Source organism: Ornithorhynchus anatinus, chromosome 7 (genome assembly GCF_004115215.2).
Source record: "Ornithorhynchus anatinus isolate Pmale09 chromosome 7, mOrnAna1.pri.v4, whole genome shotgun sequence".
In the NCBI taxonomy this organism is placed as follows: domain Eukaryota; kingdom Metazoa; phylum Chordata; class Mammalia; order Monotremata; family Ornithorhynchidae; genus Ornithorhynchus; species Ornithorhynchus anatinus.
This window is the reverse complement of record NC_041734.1, coordinates 54,077,594-54,101,664: the sequence shown is the minus strand read 5'-3', so window position 1 is coordinate 54,101,664 and position 24,071 is coordinate 54,077,594. Positions and strand designations below refer to the sequence as shown.

The 24,071-nt window shown below is 39.9% G+C and overlaps 1 protein-coding gene across 2 annotated transcripts in view; it reads right to left on the bottom strand.

The window, feature by feature from the left end:
- The window catches only part of RHBDD1 (rhomboid domain containing 1), a 129,474-nt gene that overhangs the window by 83,842 nt on the left and 21,561 nt on the right, over positions 1 to 24,071 (bottom strand). For both annotated transcript variants that reach the window (XM_029069711.2, XM_029069712.2), the window contains exons 2-3: positions 11,193 to 11,711; positions 10,225 to 10,357 (exon numbers count right to left, since the gene is read on the bottom strand). In XM_029069711.2, coding sequence (XP_028925544.1) covers positions 10,225 to 10,357; positions 11,193 to 11,625 — 566 coding nt within the window. In that variant the 5' untranslated portion in view covers positions 11,626 to 11,711. The remainder of the gene's footprint in view (positions 1 to 10,224; positions 10,358 to 11,192; positions 11,712 to 24,071) is intronic.

Genomic DNA, 24,071 nt, shown 5'->3' with positions numbered 1-24,071 from the left:
TTTATCCACTAGGCCACGCTGCTTTCCTATATGCTGCTTGTGTTGGACAGGGATTTTACCCAACTTGATTATATATCTACCTCAGCTTTTAACACAATGCTCAGCACAAAGAGAGAGCAAATAATATAAACCACCATTACTACAACCTAATTAGAAGACACTATCCCTGTCCTAAGGAGCTTACCAGTTATTCTGATGAAAGGGCATATGCTATTTCTGTATTCATTTGTTTTTAAAATAATTCTTTAAAGATTAAAAAAAATCAGAATTTCCACCAACACAGCATCGGTTTGGCTAAAACAATGAAAAGCCCAGCTCCATTTCTACTTCAAAGGCTCAATTTGTATTTTCTGTACAAAGAGCATTACAAGTTTATAAAGGCATCATTTCCTTTGTCAGCATTATACTGAATTATTTAGCACTTAAAAAAAACACCTGACAGTTTTTAAAATACCGTTTGACAATGGCATCTTCAGCATCTATAAAAATATGTGCTACGAAAGCAGATTCCGAACACATACAAACAGCCTTTCATGAGCAAGGCTTAAAGCATATTTTAGCAGCCGGTGATCTCACTTCACAAAAAACTTGTGATCCAGATGGGGATAAATGTGACCTTCAGATTAAATAACTTGGTCTAGCTCACCCAGCAAGCTCCAGGTCTATATAGTCCACAAAATTCTTAGACTAATGGAAGTTTTCTACAAGGTCTACATAAGTATTGGCTCTCAAGTTATGCCATGCATATATGGAGACTTTCCTATGTTGGGAAAGTCTCAAACAAAACATTTTTGAAGCATCAGTGTCTAAAATGTAATAAAGTACCTTAATAGCTTAAGGTTTTTTTCTAAATACCATGTTAGTGATGGTTCAGACTATGCAAGTCTTTATTGTTTAAAACCAGCACTGATACATGGTTTGCTTTTAAAAATTAAAACGATCTAAGATCCTGACAAGCAGCATGGCCTAGTAAAAAGGGTGCAGGTCAAAGAGACAAGAGACCTGGGTTCTAATCCCAGCTCCACTGATTTGCATACTTTGTGACAGAAGTCACCTAACTTCTCTGTGCCTTACTTAATTCATCTGTAAAAGGAGTAGCCCTTACACTCTCAACTCCATGTAGGGTAGGGATTGGGTCAGATCTGTACACAGTCTATCCCAGCACTTAGTCCAGTGCTTATCACATAGTAAATGCTTACCACAGTTATTATGATGATGATGAATACTCAACTAAAATGCATTTTAATAACCTTGAAAAGGGCAAATTTTCCTTCCATCGCTAATTTAAATGCAAGGCAATGGCTATCAATTTTTCAGCTCAGGTAGCTTTTGGACTACTTTGTTTGAACTAGTTGGCTAGCAGATATTAAGGCTGTATCTTCCACAATTCATAGAGTGAGCAACTTCCTTCTGAATAAAATTGAAGACATATTATTTTTCAGTTAACTTGCTAATGGGAAACCATCTTTCAATAGTGCAGCATTAAATCTGGATTCTTTTCTCTGCTGGTTGCCATAGAATAATTGATGTACTAATGATTCTACTTCACAGTTCAGTCAGTCTTAATTTTGCATAATATAAACCAAGCCTGAATGAAATTGGAAAACAGCTCTCTTGGCTATTTCACTTGCATGGTTTTTAAATGAAAGTCACTTAATACTGCACAGGAGGAGGGAAAAACTAGTAAATATAACAAGGCATCTATTTAAAATATTTGTCTCTGTTTAAATGGGAAGACTTCAGTAAATACATATATACAGAATTATATATATACTATATATTATATATACTATATGCATTCTATAGTATAATATTATATGTATATATATTTTATACACACACATATAAACACCCTCACATTTTATATATAAAATCCCAGGAGGCCTGATTTATCACCTTTATTATTTTGGAGTGAATATTTATTTAATTGTACAACATGTGTCTATGCCGGTGTCTCCTGAAGACATCTCCAAGGAGGCCAAAGTTCATATTATAAATACTCCAAAGGGAAATAACTGTATTTCTCCACCTTCATTAAAGTTAATGAAAAATATTAATAATAAAAAAATCAAAATTACCTCATTTAAAAGCTGACTTTATAAGACCAAAGGAAAGAATACATCTCTGTTCTGGCAAAAACAACACTAGACTGGAATCTTTATTTTGCATTAGCCAACTTAATCATAACAGAGTGCAAATTATTTCTCTTAAATTGATTTAATCTTAAAATAATTTGTAGGCACCATCCTCTGAAGTGCCCAACAATAAGGGAACAGAAGATTTGCACCTGTCACTGAGACACCATTATTGATCATTAACAGTGCTCATTAATTGGAGGAAAGATTTGATAGGTGTTATCATCTGCACACCCACAATTACATCACAGCATGACAACCAATTAGTGCAAAACTGGGAAAAAGACCTTTACTTCAATACAGCTCTGTGGTCAATTGAAAAGCAGTTGCTTAGAGACTTCCACATACTGCTTTCCTTTTTTTCTTTTGAGATTCGCCATTAGATAAGGTACATTCAAAATAAGATGACCAATTTGCTTATGAAAGTCATCTTTTTTTTAATACCTATACCCAAGCTTTTGTAATTTTTTCAAGGCAACAGGATCTAATTCAACCTCTGCAAATGACATAAGTAATGTATGTCCCCTAAGTAATGTATGGCAGATCTATGCAGGACAAGGTAACTTAGTAATCATGCCATGTAGCTAATTCAATACTGCTTTCTAAGGTATGGGCACAGAGATGAAATGAAGCTAACGATTGACCCAAATGAGCATCAAGTGATGATTTAAAGCATCACTGTTCAACTTCCAGCAAAATACTGTTCCACTAATATTTTTATTTTGGTATACACTAACCTTCCTGTTTCAGGCCATTCAACAATAAATCCAAATTTAAATGAAAAGGTGGTTTCAGGAGCAGAGGGAAACAAGAGTTCTAGAACTCACTACCTTTTTAAAGCAAAGAAACCATAGAACATAGTACCCTTATCTTATATTTTTAATGATACAACTGAAAATTAATGATTACTTTGTAACATCCTTCTTCCTGCTTCTGAATATCTTCTTAAGAGGGAGAGTACTATAAATGCAATAGTGGGTTAAGCATTTCTTTCACACTGATCCATCACCATATGATGGAAGATATACGCTGGAGAAAAACAGTTGGAGAGAGAAGTCCCTATGATCTTTCCTGCATTGTCCTTCGTTCTGAAAGTGTCCATTGAATCTAAAGTAGGCAGTGTGGCAAAACATGATCACATAGCTGTCAGTAGCAAAATCACAAAGAGAAAGATTTAACAAAATGGCAAAAGAAAAAAAGTTGAATGAAAAATCATAAATAGCATTTAGTAGGCCTATTTGGAGAGCTTCATTCTCATTTGCTCTTCCCCCTCCCAACCCCACAGCACTTATGTATGTAACTGTAATTTTATTTATTTGTATTGACATCTGTCTCTTTCCTCTAAACCGTAAGCTCACATAGGCAGGGAATGTCACTGTTTGTTGTTATGCAGTACTTTCCCAAGTGCTTAGTACAGTGCTCTGCACACAGTAAGCGCTGAAAAAATACTATTGAATGAATGAATGAACATTAATCCTACCAAGCGAAAATCAGTTGGATTGGTTAAACTAGAAAGCTCTGAAACAGAACACAAAGTTGGAGGAGAGCAGCCAGTTAAATCCAGAGTTAAAAGTCATTACCTGCCTCAGTTTGACAATATCTAAGTCCCTTCTCCTCAACAAGGTATCATCTGACAAATTTTCCCACATGTTATTCTCCAAATCCAGACCCAGAATGTCTATTCAAAGTTGGGTGCCCCCAAGATGAAATGAAAGAAAATGTTCCTCGCTCATTATTTTAAATACATCATTACTTAATGTGCCAAATCAGTCTTCAAATGCTCTGTGCTGAGTACCATAAATGGTATACAAACATCTTCAAAATATATACATATATATACATATATATACATACATATATCAACTCATTTAGGGAGTTGATAAATAATCAGGTCCCTAGAAATTTTTTTGCTCATTTATTTCAAACTGTTAACCCCCTAAGTAAACAGGAATCCAATCCTTCAGGAGACTTGGCAACCTGATTTCCTGCTGTCTCTGAATATTGCCAGAATTGAGTAAATTACTTTTCCCCCACCTTTATTAAGGATTGAGCAGATAAATGGGTGGCAGAGCAGCAAGCGGCAGTTCACATTTTGCCCCTACCTCCTCGGCCTGTTGACGTGCATTTTTATAATATTTTGCTGTGTGTCCAAAGCATATGTTATTAATATTTCTTGGGTTTTTTTAAAAAAATGTGTCTTTCATCCAAAACATGATTCTGGCTTTTCTTTCACCTCATGCCTCTGTGAGATAGCAAAGTACAAAGTCTGTTCTGGAAATTGAAAAGCTAAGGAACAGCTTATCCTAAGTTACACTTGCAACCTGTAAGAGAAGTCAGGGCCAAATCACAATGGCAGAGCAGACAAAAGTATCACATGCACACAACTGCCTCTTCTGACCCGGCACTGTACAGTATCCAAATAGGGAAGCAAGAAAGTTTTCCAATAGCACAAGGCTAAAGCATTCTAAGCAAACACAGAGTGAAAAACAAGTGACATGGCAAAACTGAGCGGGCAATTGATGCCCAGCACCCAGCAATCATGAAAAGTGCAGCAATTTGCGAGCCAGTGTTTTGTAAGGATTGTTAGAGAGGCAGAAGCAAAAACAGCACCAGGCACTTCAAACAACAAGCATAAGAACATGACAAGAGACAGCCTTTGTGTATGTGTGCGCAAGTGTCGAGACTGTCGGTCCCAGGTTGGCCTTTTCAACCGCATATATATATGCATGGGTGGATTTCACTACCACTAGTATCTTCTTTGAGTACGAAGGACAAATATATGTGTGTGTCTGTGGCTGGGTTTGGGGGGAGGGAGATGTACATGTTTGTTCACTGCATAAAATTAATAGGAAAAACTGGCAAGCTAAAAGTCAGACCAAGGAATTTGAAAAACTACGATAAACAAAACTAAATAAGCAGCTGAAGTTGCATTTATTTGCATTAATGTGAGCTGGGCAGAGAATTTTTGCCCTCTTCCCATTAGGTGGCCCTGAAACTCTGCTTCTTGCATCTTATAAATGCTTCACTGGGAATATTCTGTCACAGGGAACTGTGCACCCTGTTTCCTAAAATGGTTCATAAGTTATGATGCTTCATAAATCCAGAAGTGAGCCCTCTTTCTAAAGGAGACCAGGTCCTTGCTACTGTATGTGTATATATATGTATATGTATACATATACATATACACACCCTCATATTTTATATATAAAACACCTAAAGGTCTGATTTATCATCTTTTTTATTTAAGGATGAATATTTAATTGCACAACATGTGTCTACACTGGTGTCTCCTGAACACATTTCCAAGGAGGTAATAGTTTCCTCTAGACTCTAAGCTCCCCTTCTAATATGCTTGCTGTGGACAGGGATTGTGAATAGAGAAGCAGCGTGGCTCAGTGGAAAGAGCCCGGGCTTGGGAGTCAGAGGTCATGGGTTCGAATCCCAGCTCTGCCACTTGTCAGCTGTGTGACTGTGGGCAAGTCACTTCACTTCTCTGTGCCTCAGTTACCTCAACTGTAAAATGGGGATTAACTGTGAGCCTCACGTGGAACAGCCTGATGACCCTATTTATACTCCAGCGCTTAGAACAGTGCTCTGCACATAGTAAGCGCTTAAATACCAACATTATTATTAATACCAACTCTGTTATATTGTACTCTCCCAAGCACTTAGTCCAATGCTCTGCACACAGTAAGTGATCAAAAATATGATTAATTGACTGAAAATATGATTAATTGATTAAATGTAAGCTCCCCTTTTAGACTGTAAGCTCGTTGTGGGCAGAGAAATATGTCAGCCAACTCTGTTTTAGAGTGCTCTTCACATAGTAAGCACTAAAACACCATTGATGATGATGATGATGTATTTGTTATTTATTTCTTTCTTGCCTGGTGTTGAACCCTTTTTTTGTGTGTTTTTTCTTTTTAAAATCTCATTCACAAACACACAGAGATGCCTGGGTATTAAGAAATTACTGCTTAATCCCTTTTTATTTTGAAGATCCCATACATCCTTACAAAGCTAAAGGAAAACTTGACACAATTACAATGCTTGATAGATCACGTTCTTCTGTGTTTAGTGGGGCTTCCACTTAAAAGGCTGTTTTGCCTTTTTAATATAAGAATCTAGCACAACGAAATTCCCCAGAAAGGGAGGTATAATAAAACTAAAACAACTGGCTACTGTTCAAACAGATTCACTATACAATCTATGACTTCAAGAGCTGGAAAAAAGCTAATTTGCATATGAATGCAGAATTTTGACTGTCATCTAAAAACGTCTCTGGAGAGAACCATTCCTTCTGAACCACGATACATCAAAACAGGTTAGATGAGCTTGGTGTGCGACAGCCGCGGAAAGGTCTACTCCAATCATAGAAGGTCAGCTATTATGGGACACCTATAAAGGAAACTATTATGATTTTGTTATGCTGTCTTCACTAAAATGCACTCAGATAACAAGATATTTCAAGTGAACGGGAGGGTAATTAAAATCTGTTGCCTCCTATAGCCAAGCTCCCGCTAGCTGTCTAGGATATGAAATCAGCAGGAAAGATGGCATGGGGGAATACTTGGCTAGCAAATGCAAAACATAACGGATTGCGTTGTGATTCCAAAAAATGATCAAATTGAATATCCATTAAGCTTTCAAATTTAACTCAAATTTCCCTGACCTAGAAAAATTAGGCATATCTGGGAATCCCTAACAATGTGTACTCTCTCTACCCTTTTCTATACTCTTTAGGTTTCCTGGGTTCACCCCCTCTTATCTTTCTTTAGGGTTTCCACATTTTAAACAAATGTGCACCACTCTTCAGATTTACTTAGAGAAAAGAAGAGACAAGTGTGCACATTTGATTGTAGTAGGAGATAAGCAAGGCAAGGTAGGAGGGAAAGAGATGACAGCGTGCCTTAAAGCCAATGGCAAGGAGTTTCTGTTGATGTGGAGGTGGATGGGCACATACCCAAATGCCGCTTCCTCCCAACAGTGTAGATTTAATAAGAAGGTAATTGATTACCTTAAATGTGGTTTTTGATATAGGTCCAAAATTCCTCTTATCAGTGATGACAGCCAAAGGCATAATTCCCGATCCCTAAGACTTCGTCACCAAATAAAAGACAACTTGAAAAGTGGCCATGAAGTAAGGGACCTAGAACTGAGCCTTGAGGGACACTTTACACTCATTATTTCCTCCAACCTTTAATGTTGTAATGATTGTCTCCCCTGCTACACTGGAAGTTCCCTGAAGTCAAGGATCAAGTATAATAGTTCAAATGTACTCATATAATGCTCTCTACATAGAAAATGGGGATTAAACACCTCTTTTCCCTCCTACTTAGTCTGTGAGCTCCATACAGGACCTGGACTGTGTCTGCCCGGATTAACTTGTATCTACCCCAGTGCTTAGAACAGTGCTGACACACTTAAATGCCATGATTATTATTAGTAGTATTATTACTAATTTTAGTAATAGTTCAAACCAGAACTGGTTTGAAAATCTCGGAGATCAAAGAGGTTTTGATAACAAAACAATGAATCATCAGCCTCTGAAAACTCTTCCTGATCTAGACAAAGAGAATGCTTATTGAAGTCTTTGTAATTACTAATAATTATTAGTATTAATAATAATAATCATGGCATTTGTTAAGCGCTTACTACATGACCAGCACTGCTCTAAGCACTGGGGTAGACAGAAGACAATCGGGTTGCCCCACGTGGGGCTCACGGTCTTAATCCCCATTTTACAGCTGAGGTAACTGAGGCACAGAGAAGTTAAGTGGCTTGCTCAAGGTCACACAGCAGACGAGCGGCGGAGCTGGGATTAAAACCCACATCCTCTGACTCCCAAGACCATGCTCTTCCCATTATGCCTCAGTTTATCTCTAAGCCACACTGCTTCTCAATAGAAGACACTCAATAAGTACGACATTGTCCATCGTTTGATAAACTCCCAACTTTCAGTAATGACAAAACCAATATGTCACAGAGTGGCCGCTACACCATTCATATGACTGGACTTAAAATTCTGAACGATGAAGACATATGTAAAAAGCTCTGCAACAGCCACAGAGGGGTCCTATACAAACATGGAATCCCATCTGTCTCTTGCAAATGTGTTTAGTGAATTCCTGTCTCCCTCTGTAAGATACTCTCTACCAGGCAGCCAACTCTAAGCCCGGCTCCCAGACACCATCACCAGGATAGGCTCAGCTAAAAGGCAACACCAGAACTGGTTTGAAAATCTCAGAGATCAAAGAGCTTTTGATAACAAAACAAACAATGAATCATCAGCCCCTGGCAACTCTTCATGATCTAGACAAAAGGAATGCTTATTGAAGCCTTTGTAATTTACAAAGCAAAGGTAAGAAACATTTTTTATGGTATTTGTTAAACTTACTATGTCAAGGACTATTCAAAGTGCTGGGGTAGATACAAATTAATAGGTTCCAGTCCCTGACCATCATGGGGCTCACAGTCTAAGTAGGAGGAAGAATAGGTATAATTCCCATTTTACAGTTGAGGAAACTGAGGCACAAAGAATCAAAGCCTAGTGGATAGAGAATGAGCCTGGGAGTCAGAGGAGCTGGGTTTTAATCCTGGCTTTGCATGTCACCTACATTAGGCATTTAATGAAGTCACCAGCACAGCTGAGGCCATGAAGAATAGAAATATTTCCCATTTATTCCACCAGGAAAGCAACTCACCTGGATCAATCAATGGTATTTATTGAACACTTACTGCATGCAGAGCATTCATTCATTCATTCAATAGCATTTATTGAGCGCTTACTATGTGCAGAGCACTCTACTAAGCGCTTGGGATGAACAAGTCGGCAACAGATAGAGACAGTCCCTGCCGTTTGACGGGCTTACAGTCTAATCGGGGGAGACGGACAGACGAGAACAATGGCAATAAATAGAGTCAAGGGGAAGAACATCTCGTAAAAACAATGGCAACTAAATAGAATCGAGGCGATGTACAATTCATTAACAAAATAAATAGGGTAACGGAAATATATACAGTTGAGCGGACGAGTACAGTGCTGTGGGGATGGGAAGGGAGAGGTGGAGGAGCAGAGGGAAAAGGGGAAAAAGAGGGTTTAGCTGCGGAGAGGTAAAGGGGGGATGGCAGAGAGAGTAGAGGGAGAAGAGGAGCTCAGTCTGGGAAGGCCTCTTGGAGGAGGTGAGTTTTAAGTAGGGTTTTGAAGAGGGAAAGAGAATCAGTTTGGCGGAGGTGAGGAGGGAGGGCGTTCCGGGACCGCGGGAGGACGTGACCCGGGGGTCGACGGCGGGATGGGCGAGACCGAGGGACGGCGAGGAGGTGGGCGGCGGAGGAGCGGAGCGTGCGGGGTGGGCGGTAGAAAGAGAGAAGGGAGGAGAGGTAGGAAGGGGCAAGGTGATGGAGAGCCTTGAAGCCTAGAGTGAGGAGTTTTTGTTTGGAGCGGAGGTTGATAGGCAACCACTGGAGTTGTTTAAGAAGGGGAGTGACACGCCCAGATCGTTTCTGCAGGAAGATGAGCCGGGCAGCGGAGTGAAGAATAGACTGGAGCGGGGCGAGAGAGGAGGAAGGGAGGACAGAGAGAAGGCTGACACAGTAGTCTAGCCGGGATATAACGAGAGCACTGTACTAAGTGCTTGGGAGAAAATAATACATTAGAATCGGTAGTCACATTCCTTGTCTATAAAAAGTTTAATATATGTATTAATTATGGCAGTCTTTCTACCAGTCCATAGAATTCTCATTCTGGTGAAAATTTTTACTTTCATTCAGATTGCAAGATACCATCTCTAAAAAGATCTGTCTAAACAGACTTGGTTACTACCTATTGAAGGAATAATCACCTATCTTCTTTTAATAACCTGGGGAGGGAAAACGTTTGTGTTTCTGTTCATTCACTATAAGCATGAAGCTTGCAATAGAGAGAAAGAACGAACCTAGATTGTTTCTGCAGATGCCGCAGACAGATTTGGAGATATCCTGTCCCCATATAACACTATACTCAGTGTTAACAAGACTCAGCCACCCAATTCCCACCAGACACCAGTTTTTTTTTTCCCTCTAATAACTCTCCAATTAAACGTGCACTTACCCTGGGGAGAGTAAATGAATTGCCACAAGCTCGACCCAACAAGAATATTTGTTGGAAACAGGAAACCCCATAAGGTTGATAGATCCTCCTGGGTGGTAATGATTGTTAAGAACTTTCAAAGCAAATAAAACTCCTAGAAGTGAAAAATACAGATAATCAGCTCCAATGAAAAAACCACGGATTCAGTGTAGAAATAACATTAACTGCAAAAGGAAATAAAAGCATGGACTTAGCACTTCTATTGCCATAACACTTCTTCATCCTGACTGGCCTGAAATCATGCTTCAGATATGGAGCATACAGTTTCATGTAATTTTCCTTCAGCAATTTTTAATGCTTGAGTTAAAGATTTTCAGTAAGTATGAATTTTCCAGTAGGGTAAATTACTTTTTTGATTACAAGGGAAGTTTGGACAAAAGGGAACAGCATGCTTTCCACTAACATGGTCTGATGAGTAATTTTTCCTTCATTTTCCCACTATTCTCACTGTCCCACTAGAGACAGAAAGTGGATGCATGACAGAGAGAGAGTACTCACTCTCATCCCCTACAGTCAAAGGGGGAGATAAGGTTTTGCCAAACATATAAAAAAGTAAACTAAAACTGAGATCATGTGAGATCCCATCCCACGCAATTACAATCTAAACTTGATTTTTAAATCTATACAGTAAATGAGAGAAAAGCTGTAAGGGTCTAAAGAATTGCTTTAACGAGTTTTCATAAATTACTGTCTGAAAGATCACTCCTTGGGACATCTCCTCAGGCTACTCTTGCGAGAGAATAGTGTGGTCTCATAATATAGTTTGCTGGCATCATCTTGGAAGCCTTTTACCACTCCACTGGTTCTAAAATACTTGCTCAGTGGTGCTTTGTCACTCAAAAACCAGATCCCACTGGCAAACTACTATTCATGAAATAATACTAGTCCAAATGTCCTTCACGATGACACCCAGGGTTATATTGCCATACCTGAGAAACCTACGGCACACTGCATTTTGTAGGCAGGTTCAGCCAGAAATTCTGCAAGAGCAAATTCCAGGATCATGTACACAATGCCGATCAGCACAGAAAATGATGCAATTATGATGGCAAATTTTCCACTTCCCAGTCGTTTTTCCAGCTTCATTCCTTTCCAGAGCATGGACACCATATTGAAATATAAGTGCCAGTCATCTGCATGGTGGAAAGGTGAGAGCAATAAGCGCTGCCAATCCCCTTGTTCAAAACATTCCTCCACACTGATGCAAGTTTTTCTCAGGGACTTCACAGGATTCAAAAAGAGAAAAATATTGAGGGCTAAAGATGCAAGAGTGACAGGTGGAATGTTGGTAATCCCAATCTGGGCAATCTGGGAAAAGAGCAAAAGAAGCCCTGCATTAACCCTCCTGGATTTCTGCTGCATTCTGCTTCAGGTTCTGGATCCCAACAGAAGATTAACCAAATGGATTCTGGTTGCTGTAATCCAGAAATGCACACCTGCAGGCATATCTGAAACACAAAATAACAACACACTGTAATTAGCATATTTTGCTAATATAGATATCCTGAAGATATCCTTCTTTCTAAACAAAAAACTGGTAATTAGTGTAATTAATGAACAAATTTACAGAGCTCTTGTCCTTCAAGGGAGTTACAGAAAAAAAAACCACTTAACTCCTAGCTTTACTTCAAATTCAGGTCAGAATTCTTCCCTGGAGTTTTCCTTTCGTAAATATAAAGGTTTCTTTTTAAAGTGTGCAATCTACCATTCTGTACATCCTAAATAAATATCATCAATTCCTGAAAATTATTTTCCAAGCTCTTAGGCCCACAAACATTATCTCTTGTCTGAAAATTTGGACTGGCCTAGTCCACTTTGATTTTCTTCTTCCTTCCTAGCCATTTCCACATCCTGTTACTGCTCCCCATGTTGGTTGGTTACGAGGAAGTAAACTCCTCCTAAATAAAGTCCCATGAAAAGGCATAAAAAGGAGAATAAGGTATATAAAACATTTTATGTCTATCTTCATTTATCAACTTCTTAATTTGCATTAGTCTGCAATATTTCTTTTTAGGATGAAGGCCAGTACATATCTGTAATTTACTTATATTAATGTCTGTCCGTCTCCCCCTCTAGACTGTAAGCTCTCTGGGAAAGGCTCCACCAACTCTGTTACATTTTACTCTCCCAATTGCTTATTACAGTTCTCTGCATATGGTAAGCACTCAATAGATTTGGTTTCTTGATTCATAAGAGCAATAGTGTAGCTTTAAGGAACCGTTAACTGAGAATCTTCAAAATGAATTTGAAGATATAACACCTATGTATTACTGCAATCAATTTTTAAGTTTTTAAAAGTGAAGGCATTACAAATTTACCATTTTTACTCACAAAATTACCTCAACAGCATCAGTGCCTCACCACAGTTTTTGAGGAGGAAATAGATTTTTTTTTTGGTAGCATACTATATATATACATATATATACATAAATTGTAAGCTACAAAAATATATTTATACAAAGCTCAAGAAGGATAATTCTTCAGTGGGCCACATGCCAAGCTGGAATGTATGTTGATGTTGATTTCCAACAGACTGCTGATATTTCAGTTTATTGAAGATGGTTATGTTTTATCTTTTAAGTGTTTGATTATGACCCATTTCAGTTCTTACAGCAGCTACTTAGGGATTCTGCTCCCATCTAGTCTCTGTGTCTTTGTCTCTGTCTCCCTCTCCCTCCCTTTTTTTAAGCGATTAGTCAGTGCCAGGTACTGTATTAAGCGCTGGGATAGATACAAATTAATCGGGTTGAACACAGTCCACGTCCCTCCTGGGGCTCACAGTCCTAACCCCCATTTTGCAGATGAGGTAACTGAGACAAAGAGAAGTTAAGTGATTTATCCAAGGTCATACAACAGTCAGGTGGCAGGGCCCGGATTAGTACCCAGGCCCATGCTCTGTTCTCTAGCTCATGCTGATTCTCCTCAACTATCTTAGCCAATGAAACAATTTGGTTGAGGATTGCTTTAATACTGAACTGATTTTCAGTAGTAATAGCAGCAGCAGCAAGATAATAATGATAGTAATAGTAATAATAATAATGGTATTTGTTAAGCACTTACTATGTGTCAAGCACTGGTAAAAACACTGGGGGAATCAGGTTGGACACAGACCCTGTTCCATATGGGGCTCATAATCTAGGCAGGAAGGAATCCTCATTTTACAGATGAAGACACCAAGGCACAGAGAAGTTAAGTAACTAGCCCAAGGTCACATGGCGGACAATGGCAGAGCTGAAATTAGAACCTGAGTCCTCTGATTCTCAAGCCTGTGGTTTTTCCTCTAGGACACAAATGGTACTTATTAAATGCTTACTATGATGCAATCACTGTGTAAAGCCTTGAAATTGATACAGATTATCAGATCAGACACAGTTCCTGTCCCACACAGGGCGTTCAGCTGAAGAAGGAGGGAGAATAAGCATTTTACCTCCTTCTTAGAGAACAGGCAGTTGAGGCCCAGAGATCATGTCCCACAGCAGGCAAATAGAGAGAGAGGGACCTGAAGCTGGATCTCCTGACTTCCACTCCTGTGCTCTTTCCACTAGACCACACTACTGTCTCTCCTCACAATAGTATTTATTAAGTGTTGGGGAAAAAAATAAAAGTTGGAGAAACACACATTCTTCCTGGTCCCCCAATCTTTATCACTGGTGATCCTGCTACTTATTAAGGTAACACTGACAAAACTGTTCAGGAAGCCACATATGCCCTGTGTGTTGAGTTGAGATCTCACAACCACCTAAAATGTTGGACACCACCACAAATTTAAGACTTTTAGTTAGTACGAAATTTGGTATCCTACTGACCTCATTCCACAGCTAAACCCTCTTCTCCCCCGTTTCCCTCTGCTCCTGCCCCTCTCCCGTCCCATCCCCTCAGCACTGTATTCGTCCGCTCAACTGTATATATCTTCATTACCCTATTTATTTTGTTAATGAGATGTACATCACTTTGATTCTATTTATTTGCTATTGTTTTAATGAGATGTTCTTCCCCTTGATTCTATTTATTGCCATTGTTCTTGTCTGTCTCCCCCAATTAGACTGTAAGCCCGTCAAAGGGCAGGGACCATCTCTAAATGTTACCGATTTGTACATTTCAAGTGCTTAGAAAAGTGCTCTGCACATAGTAAGCACTCAATAAATACTGTTGAATGAATGAATGAATGATCAAAGTGCCTGGTGGTACTCTTAATTCAACTTCCTGTTTCATTGTCTGTGACAGCATTAAGCTCTATGTCACCGATGAAAATCTTGATTGTATAGAGTGTGTCCCTGGGGCAGGCTGGTACTAACTTCTGCCTTCTTCAGGCTTTTTGTCACTTCTCAGTGCCCTGCTGACTTTGCAAAGCCATCCATAATCATCAGAAATTTTGTGTGTGAATGTGCCTCAAATAGTATAATCAATAGTGCTAAGAACAGTGTTTTTAGCACTTAGAACAGCGCTTCGCAAATAGGAAGCACTTAACAAATACCATTATTATTATTAATAGCATTCAGCAGCTCCTGAAAAACAGTCTCACAGACCATTTGTGGCACCCCTTGCTGCTTGAGGTGGTAGTCAGTCATAGTTATTGAGCACTTACTGTGTGCAGAGCACTGGACTAAGTGCTTGGGAGAGAATAACAGACACATTCCCTGTCTACAGTGAGCTTACAGTCTAGAGGGGGAGTCAGATTTTAATCTAAATAAATTACAGATATGTACATAGTGCTGTGGGGCTGGGAGAAGGGATGAATGAAGGGAGCAAGTCAGGGTGATTTAGAAGGGAGAGGGACAGCACTGTGGACAGGGAATGTGTCTGCTGCTGTATTCCAACAACTCTTCCAAATGCTCAGTACAGTGCTTTGCACACAGTAAGCGCTCAATAAATATGATTGAATGAATTAATGAGAAGAAAGGAGGGCTTAATCAGGGAACTCCCAAGATGGGGGAGGGGAAACCAGAAGCATGTCTCAATCCTTTAATCAAAGCTATCTTTTGAGCACTTACTGTGGGATCTAGACTGTGAGCCCGTCCCGGGCAGGGATTGGCTCTGTTTATTGCTGTACTGTACTTTCCAAGCGCCTAGTACAATGTTCTGCACACATTATGGCTCAGTGGAAAGAGCACGGGCTTTGGAGTCAGGGCTCATGAGTTCGAATCCCAGCTCTGCCACTTGTCGGCTGTGTGACTGTGGGCAAGGCCCATAACTTCTCTGTGCCTCAGTTCCCTCATCTGTAAAATGGGGATTAAGACTGTGAGCCCCACGTGGGACAACCTGATTCCCCTATGTCTACCCCAGCGCTTAGAACAGTGCTCGGCACATAGTAAGCGCTTAACAAATACCAACATTATTAATAAATATGATTGAATGAATGAATGCAGAGCACTGTATTAAGCATTTGGAGGAGTACAAGAGAGTGCTCTGCACATAGTAAGCGCTCAATAAATACTATTGAAAAAGAGTTGGAAGATACGATCCATACCAAAAAGGAGTTTACAGTCCATGGTCTGCTACCAGTTTCCAGTGTGTAGCTGCACACGGCAGCACAGAATTGATTGATAAGACTTGGACCTGTAAGGCCTCTCTCCTTTATTCCAACATGAATGGGGAAAGGACCCCTTTTTTTAATCTTTTTTAAATGGTATTTGACAAGCACTTACTATGTGTCAAACACTGTTCTAAGCACTGGGGTAGATACAAATAAATTAGGTTGGACACCATCCCTGCACAAAGAGCTCACAGTATAAGTAGAGGGAAAACAGGAGAACTGCGGCCCAGAGAACTTGCCCGAGGTCACACCACAGGATTGTGGCAGAGCCAGGACTGGAATCCAGGTCCTCTGACCCCCATGCCCATGCTCTTTCCACTGGACCAAACTACTTCTCTACTAGTGGAGTCTGCTTTCATCATACCATCTTGGCGGGGCTTTGAATCTGGGTTAATTTATTACTGCAGAAAAATGTGCACAGTAGTTGCCAGAACAAAATATTATTAAATGAGGTTGGAACCAGATCAAGTAAGAGCAAATTAGAACCAAATACAATATCCTTAAACTACTCCCGAAGACCCCTGGCTAGCGCTCGTAATTGCTTCATGAAAACAGTGTTGAATGAAATAATGCTAAAAGAAGTAGCGTTTCCTAAAGAACATCCGAGAAATCTACCGCTAATAATTCTCAATTAATTCCCAACATCCCAAATCACAGCAACCTAACCGCATGGCCATCCTCCTCATCCATACCCATTCTGCACCAAAAAGTATGTACTCTTATTCAAAAATAATTGCATGTATTGAACATTCAACTGGATGCAAAGCACTCTACTAAGCACTTGGGAAAGAGCAAAACAGCAGGGATGACAGACAAGTTCCCTGCCTACAAAGGCTTTACCGTTTAGAATTGTACATTCTATTATTTATTCGGCTGTGGCACACCAACCCATGCTGCTATCTGTTTTATCCCTTTTCTTCCTTCTAGTCCCACTATTTGTACATATTTTAAATTTGTCTCACTGCAGTACATTAGAAGCATGATGGCAAAGTGGAAATAGCATAGAACAGAGTTTAAAAACCAGGGTTCTGAACCCTGCTTCAATACTTGCCTGCTGTGTACTTTGAGCAAGTTAGTTAACTTCTCTGTACGTCAGTTTCCCCATCTATATTCAGTTCTCTCCCCTCTTTGGACCATGAGCCCGGTGTGGGACAAAGGTGCATTCCCCTAACTGAACTGTATTTCTCCCAGTGCTTAGTACAGTGCTTGGCACATAGTAAGTGCTTAACAAATACTGCACCTATTCTTATTAATTTTCCTGAGGGCCAAGAGTTTGCATTTGGCTTCTGATATACTCTCCTGAGTGCTTAGTGCAATGTTCTACATGCAGTACGTGCTTGTCCAGTGCTTAGAATAGTGTTTGGCACATAGCAAGCTCTTAAATACCATAATGATTATTAGATAGTTTTTACTGATTGATTTGAAAAATATAGCTTAGATCTCCCCAGGGCTCCCACCTGCAGTACTAATAATAATTATGGTATTTGTTAAGCACTTTCTATGTGCCAAGCACCGTTCTAAGCACTGGACATAATATATATTTTATGGTATTTGTTAGGCAAATACTAGGTGCCAGGAACCGTACTAAGTGCTGGGGTAGAATCAAGCTAATCAGGTTGGACATAGTTCATGTCCCACATGGGGCTCACAGTCTTAATCCCCATTTTACAAATGAAGTTACTGAGGCACATAAATGTTAAGTCACTTGACCAAGGTCACACAGCAGATAAGTGGCAGAGTTGAAATTAGAACACAGGTCCTTCTGATTCCCAAGTCCTTGCTCCATCCACTAGGCCACGCTGCTTCTCGAGGTCACTTATGCAAAGTGGCCATCCATTATTGAGAATTTAAAACACCCACCAATACTTAGAAGGTGTTCTGAATTAGATATTTAATTTTCCTTGAAATGTCTGTAGGAAATTTTTTTTAAATGCATTATTTTTATTATCGATATCTCTCCCAAATCTCATTTAATCTTTTGGACCCTCTTCTCTCCGCTAGTCTAGGACTACTCTTCCCACCCTTCTGGAAGTCCTGCCACTCACGCTGCATCTGTAGGAAATAAAGACAGTTCATTTCACCAACTTCATTTCCTTTGGCTCTATTTGATACTAATATATCAAATGTATGATGCTAGTATTCATAATTTGCAACTTTGTAAAAGTAAGACCTCATTCAACTGTATAACTGCATATGGAGCCACCCAATCGGTGGTTATTTTGAGTGCTTACTGTGTGCAGAGCACTGTACAATAGAGTGGATCCACTCACAAGAATCATCTTGACAAGCCTAAACTGAACGTTGACACATTAAATCACTGAACACCGAATTAGACCTGCTCAACATTGACCAAATCAATTAATGAACCATAATATTAGCCCTAATGTAGGACTTTGCTTTGTTGATGCTTAGACTTCAACTTTTGACAATGTCAGGGAGAGATTCGTGATGCTTTTAATAACTAATTATTTGATTCCAAAGATTTGACATCTGGCAAGGAAAAGTTATTAAAAGAAATCCTCATGGTTTGCCAATTTTCATGGGATTTTTTTTGACAGAATGAAAATCTATAGAGATTGGAGTCATGAATATAGAAATTGAACCTTTGAGACTTCACTAAAATTAATTTCAGCTGCAATGAAGGGTAGAGCCAGTGCTTTCTCACATTAATGAGACTGACTGAATTCTGCATTCAATTTGGAGAAATCTATTGCAAGCAAGTGACTAAATTGGAAAGACTTCAAAACAGCTACTAAAAATTATAATAATCTTGGAAAATAAGACTAAAAAAGAGTTCCGTGACATGACATATGAAATCGAGGCAAGAGAATACTCAAGAATGAAAAACGTTTTTATACTGGAAAAAAATTTTCTTGTACCTAAAAAGTGACTGAAAAAAATATTAAATTAGCAACTAAGAAAAATTAATAGCGCAAAGAGAAAAGTTTACATTAAGGAGGAAAATTTTACCATGAATAATAGGGGAGTGGGGGTCACTCCAGCTAGCCCCAAACAAGAGGGGTACAAGACACACTGGAGAGATACCCTTCAATGGCCCTCCCAGAGGTGAAGTTTAATGCCTTCTAAAGAATTAGCTTTTAACAGAGCTGAACAGAGGGAAAGATATCGGGTGGCCAGGAAATCGGCAAGGAACACCCTTACCCCTCTTGAAGTGAGAGGTTCTGTGTTCCTGAGAGAGCAGGACAGAGGCAAGGGAAGGCTTGGAGCTGCAATCCCAGAAGGACACAGGTCATAGAACATGATCAGAGGTAATAATGATAATAATAATAATGATGGTATATGTTAAGCACCTACTATGTGCCAGGCACTGTACTAAGCACTGGTGTGGATACAAGCAAATGGGGTTAGACACAGTCCCTGTCCCGCGTGGGGCTCACAGTCTCAATTCCCATTTTCCAGATGAGGTAATTGAGGTCCAGAGAAGTGAAGTAACTTGCCCAAGGTCACATAGCAAACAGATAGTGGATCAGGATTAGAACCCAGGACCTTCTGACTTCTAATCCTGTGCTCTGTCCACTATGCCGTGTTGCTTCTCTATGATCCTGGATGCCACGACCAGGCGTCAGGGTCAGGATACCCTGAAGAGCCTACTGGAAAGTATAGAAGATACTGAGGAGAAAGGGCTTCTATTTAGGGAAAAGCTGAAATGGAACAGAAACCTGCCTATTTATTGCCCAATTAATAAGTTAAGAATACTGGCAAGAAGACTAGTAAACATTACTGAGATATCTGACTTGGTGTTTGTTTAAAGTATAAGGTAGAGAAGACCCAGGTGCCAGGAGATGCAAAGACCTGGGAAGCCATGGAAGAGGGAAGGTATCCTTTCTCAATGAGCTTTCTGAGGCGGGCTCTGGGTTGGGGGTGATATACTAGTCCCCAAATGATCCCCTTGCCTTTTGGGAGAAGCCTGGGCTTGAGGCTGGAAGTGAAGGGAAGGAGCAGGGCCTAATGGAAAGAGCACAGGCTCGGAAGTCAAAAGGACGTGGGTTCTAATCCCAACTCCGCCACTCGTCTGCTATGTGACCTTCGGCAAATCAGTTCACTTCTCTGGGCCTCAGTTACCTCAATTGTAAAATGGGGATTAAGACTGTGAGCCCCATATGGGGCAGGGACTGTGTCCAACCTTATTAGTTTGCATCTACCCCAGTGCTTAAAGCAGGGCTTGACACTTAGCAAGCGCTTAAATCATTCTATAACATAAAGATCTTACAATCGTCTTACATAAAGGTACCAACCAAAAGAGGGCTGAGGGATACCACAGATGCACACTTGTGGATGTTGAAGGGACAAGATTGGCCAACTTGGGCCATTGTGGGGAAAATACGTGGTTCTCTGGTTTCTGTGACAGACAAGAGTTCTGTAATCTATTGATCACAGTTCTCTGTGATAATATGAAAATAAGATTAGCCTTTGGGAAGATTCGGTCTTCTCTAGTTGATCTTTCAGAGATAGGAATCAAGACTTTCCCCCCGCCCCAAAGTATTAAGTATTTACTATGTGCCAGGCATTATACTAAGCACTGGTGTAAACACAAGCTAATCAGGTTGGACAGAGTCCCTGTCCCACATGGGGCTCACAGTCTTGATCCCCATTTTACAGATGAGGTAACAGACATGGAGAAGTGAAATGACTTGCCCAAGGGCCCACAGCAAACAAGTGGCAGCGCCGGGATTAGAACCCAGGTCCTTCTGACTCCCAGGCCCGTGTTCTAGCCATTAGACCACACTGCTCCTCTCTTCATATTGATAAAGACTTACTAGTGATATAGAGTATGGAGAGGTTGCTCAACTTCTAATGTATAAGAATATAACACCTTATTCACCCATCCTTACATAAGACACAAAGATAGGGAAAATAATTCAGTTCTTTTGGAATGCATACATTCTAAACACAAAGTTCTTTCAATAATCTCAAACATTTTTCTTCCAGCCTCTACTGGGTATATTAATAGGCTACTGAGATTTGAGACAATGACAAATTTATACTGATTTTGCACCGATGACTTCCAAAATGTGCCCCAGCCTCCAAAATATACAAATTTTCAGGCTGGGTTTGAAGTGGGCATTTGTCTTTCACTGAGGCTGCCCCGTGCCTGCATTTTTGTCACCTACTCAAAATAAATGGAAAGTTTCAGAGGGTTACATAAGAATAATGGGTTGTGTTCTTGGATGGAAGTGGAACAAAGGCTGCCCTAACATTCTAGGAATTTGTTTTTCTTTGTGTGCACTAATTCAGTGAAGAGCATTCTAAGATTTATTTTAAGTCTGCAGAACAGAAACATTTCTCTGCTACGTCTAGAGGGGAAAGTACAGTTCGGCAGGATATTGTGTTACCGCTAAAGAAGTTCAGCACTGATTAGTCCGGTCCAAAATACTTTGTGACAGGACCCATTTCCAGTCCCCTGTTACTAGCATTACCTGATGCTCTTCTGTTATGGAGTGGATGTATCTGTTGCTAAATTGTACTTTCCAAGCACTTAGTACAGCGCTCTGCACACAGTAAGCACTCAATAAATACAACTGAATGAATGAATATCACTAAGAAATAATACTGTCATGAACTGCACTGTGAACAAATATTTTGCAATCACTTTTGTCTTTCCATTACACTCAGCATCTGTCACAGGTCTGTTCACTGTTGCAGATGAAGAAAAAAAGGATTTGGGGCAGAGCCACAAGATGTTGTGGTCAGGACTTCACAACGAGCCTGCCTGTGGCAAATGGTATCTATTGACTGCCTCCTCTGCCCCTCTCTCCCATCCCCTCACCTACTGGGGACAGAAACTATAAAAAAGGAGCTAACCCATCAAGTACAGAGTACCGTTATGGCTACCTAGAAAATTCCTCCAAAGCTTCTTTCAGAACAGTCAAAGAAAATGAAACTTTTAAGCAATTCAGTTTCTGGACAGAACAGTCAAAGAAAAGGAAACTTTTAAGTAATTCAGTTTTGCAAAGAGCTAAGCATACAACAAAAGAAACAGCGTGGCCTAGAGGATAGAGCACAGGCCTAGGAGTCAGAAAGACCTGGTTCTAAATTTGGCTTTAACATTTGTCTGCTGTGTGATCTCGGATATGACACAACTTCTCTGTACCTGCTACCTCATCTATTAAATGGAGATTAAGGCTGTGAGCCCCATGTGGGACAAGGACTGTGTCCAACCTGATTAATTTGTATCTATCCCATTGCTTATATAGTGACTGACACACAGTAACAGCTTAACTAATACCATTAAAAAAAACCCCCAAAAACCTTAAGGGAGTCATAGAGGTGAGATGAGAAGAAGAAAGCCAAAGGAGTGAGAGAACCAAAAGGGAGTGAGTGAAAGAAGAAACTTACTCTTTGTTCATTTGAGAAAGGGATAGAGTAAGTGCTAGAATTAATATTATTATTATTAGAATGGCAAAGCATGGGTCATTACTGTCATCACATCTCATTCACCCCCTTGTTCCCTTCCTGTGCTGCACAAAGTAAAAGCTTAAGAGATTTTATTATCATTATCTTCATTATTTCTACCTCCTTGTGGAGGTGGAAATTTAGAAGATTTCAAGATGGGCAGATTGAAGGGGGAGCTCCACGCAACAGGAAGGATGTGAGCTAGGGGTGGGAAGTTACAGAGACAAGGTGAACCTGGGATGTACGAAGAATATAAGAGGCAGTAGAACCAGAAAATGCATTGGTAAACTGATGGATAGGTGAGATGGAGAGAGCTGACTGAGGGCCTTAAAGACAATGATCTGGAGTTTTTATGAGTTGCAAAGATGAATAAGCAACAACTGGAAGTTTCCAAAGACTGGAAAGATAACATAAAGGTGATCCTAGCTGCAGAGTGAAGCATAGATGGGTGAGGTTAGAGGCAGTAGAAACCAGTAAGGGGGCTGAAATGGGACTGCGATCGACTCCACGCTTAAAACCATTTCATTCATTCATTTGTATTTACTGAGCGCTTACTGTACTAAGCATTTGGGACAGTACAGTACAACAGACACATTCCCTGACCACAATGAGCTCACAGTCTAGATGGGAAGACAGACATTAATATACAAAAATAAATTACAGATACATACATATGTGCTGTGGGGATTTCTTAACTAGAAAGAAAGATCAGATTCACCTACAAAAGATGTAACAAAATGAATTCATTTCTTCTGCATTCAATGCTCGCATTTCATTTGAATGTACTACAGAAAACCAAACTGGCTGTCAGTTTTGATATGTATTGAAAAGTGTGGTCAATTACCTAGTTAATAAGAAAAGACAAGTTTGTGACATCATTATGGCTGTAATTAATGTAGAATGGTCTGCCCTTAATCAAACACATCTTAAAGTCCTTTCAATTACTTTTCACTTATAAAGCAATGTCAGTTTCAAAACACCTTCTTGATTTCAAAAACAATTGTCATAATTACAAAGGAGGTACAAACTTTAAAAGGAATTACCACTGCAATGCCTTGTTAGCTTATTTACCACAAACAGAAGGAAATGACAACACAATAACATCTTTAACAGTTTAAATAAATGTAAAATTGGTGTCAGGGACTTGGGATAGATATATTGCCTTAAAAATTCCAGTGTACTCCTTCAAAAGTACGTCAGGTTCAGAACTTTTTATTACTACACCCTACCAAGTCAAACATTTCCGAAATAGTTCTAGGTTAAGGGTTCCTTACAAGAGACATGCTAACAATCAAAGTGTGGTCCAATTTATAAAGCTTCATGTATACTATATTTTACACTTATGCCCAACTGGCAGAGAAAGCTTAATTGCCCCACCAGTATCGGTTACCCAGGGATCAGGTAAAATGAGGGAAAACGCAGGTCTCTAGTACAAACTTTAGAAGAGTCAGGTTGTTTCAGCCCACAAAAATGGAATTGACGGAGTTGAAAATTCTAGTTTTAAAAGACTGGTTTGAAACACTGTTTCAAAGTCAGTCACTTTTTCCCCAAAAACCTGGTACCTGGAATAACATTATTTTTAATTAATGAAGAATGGCAAGTAAAAGGTGCATCAGTATTGAGAAGCAGAGTGAATTAGCGGATAGAGCACAGGCCTGGGTGTCAGAAGGATCTGGATTCTAATCCTGGCTCCACCACTCATCTGCTGTATGACCTTATGTTCCCCCATCTCAAGGTCAAAACGCTATCTCGTGACTGCCCAAGTTAGCAAAGTGGGAACTCCAAAGTGCGGGGCACCACCTTCCAGCAACTGAAGCTTCCAGACACTCCAAACCAAAAATGTGGATGAAGGTGTCCCTCA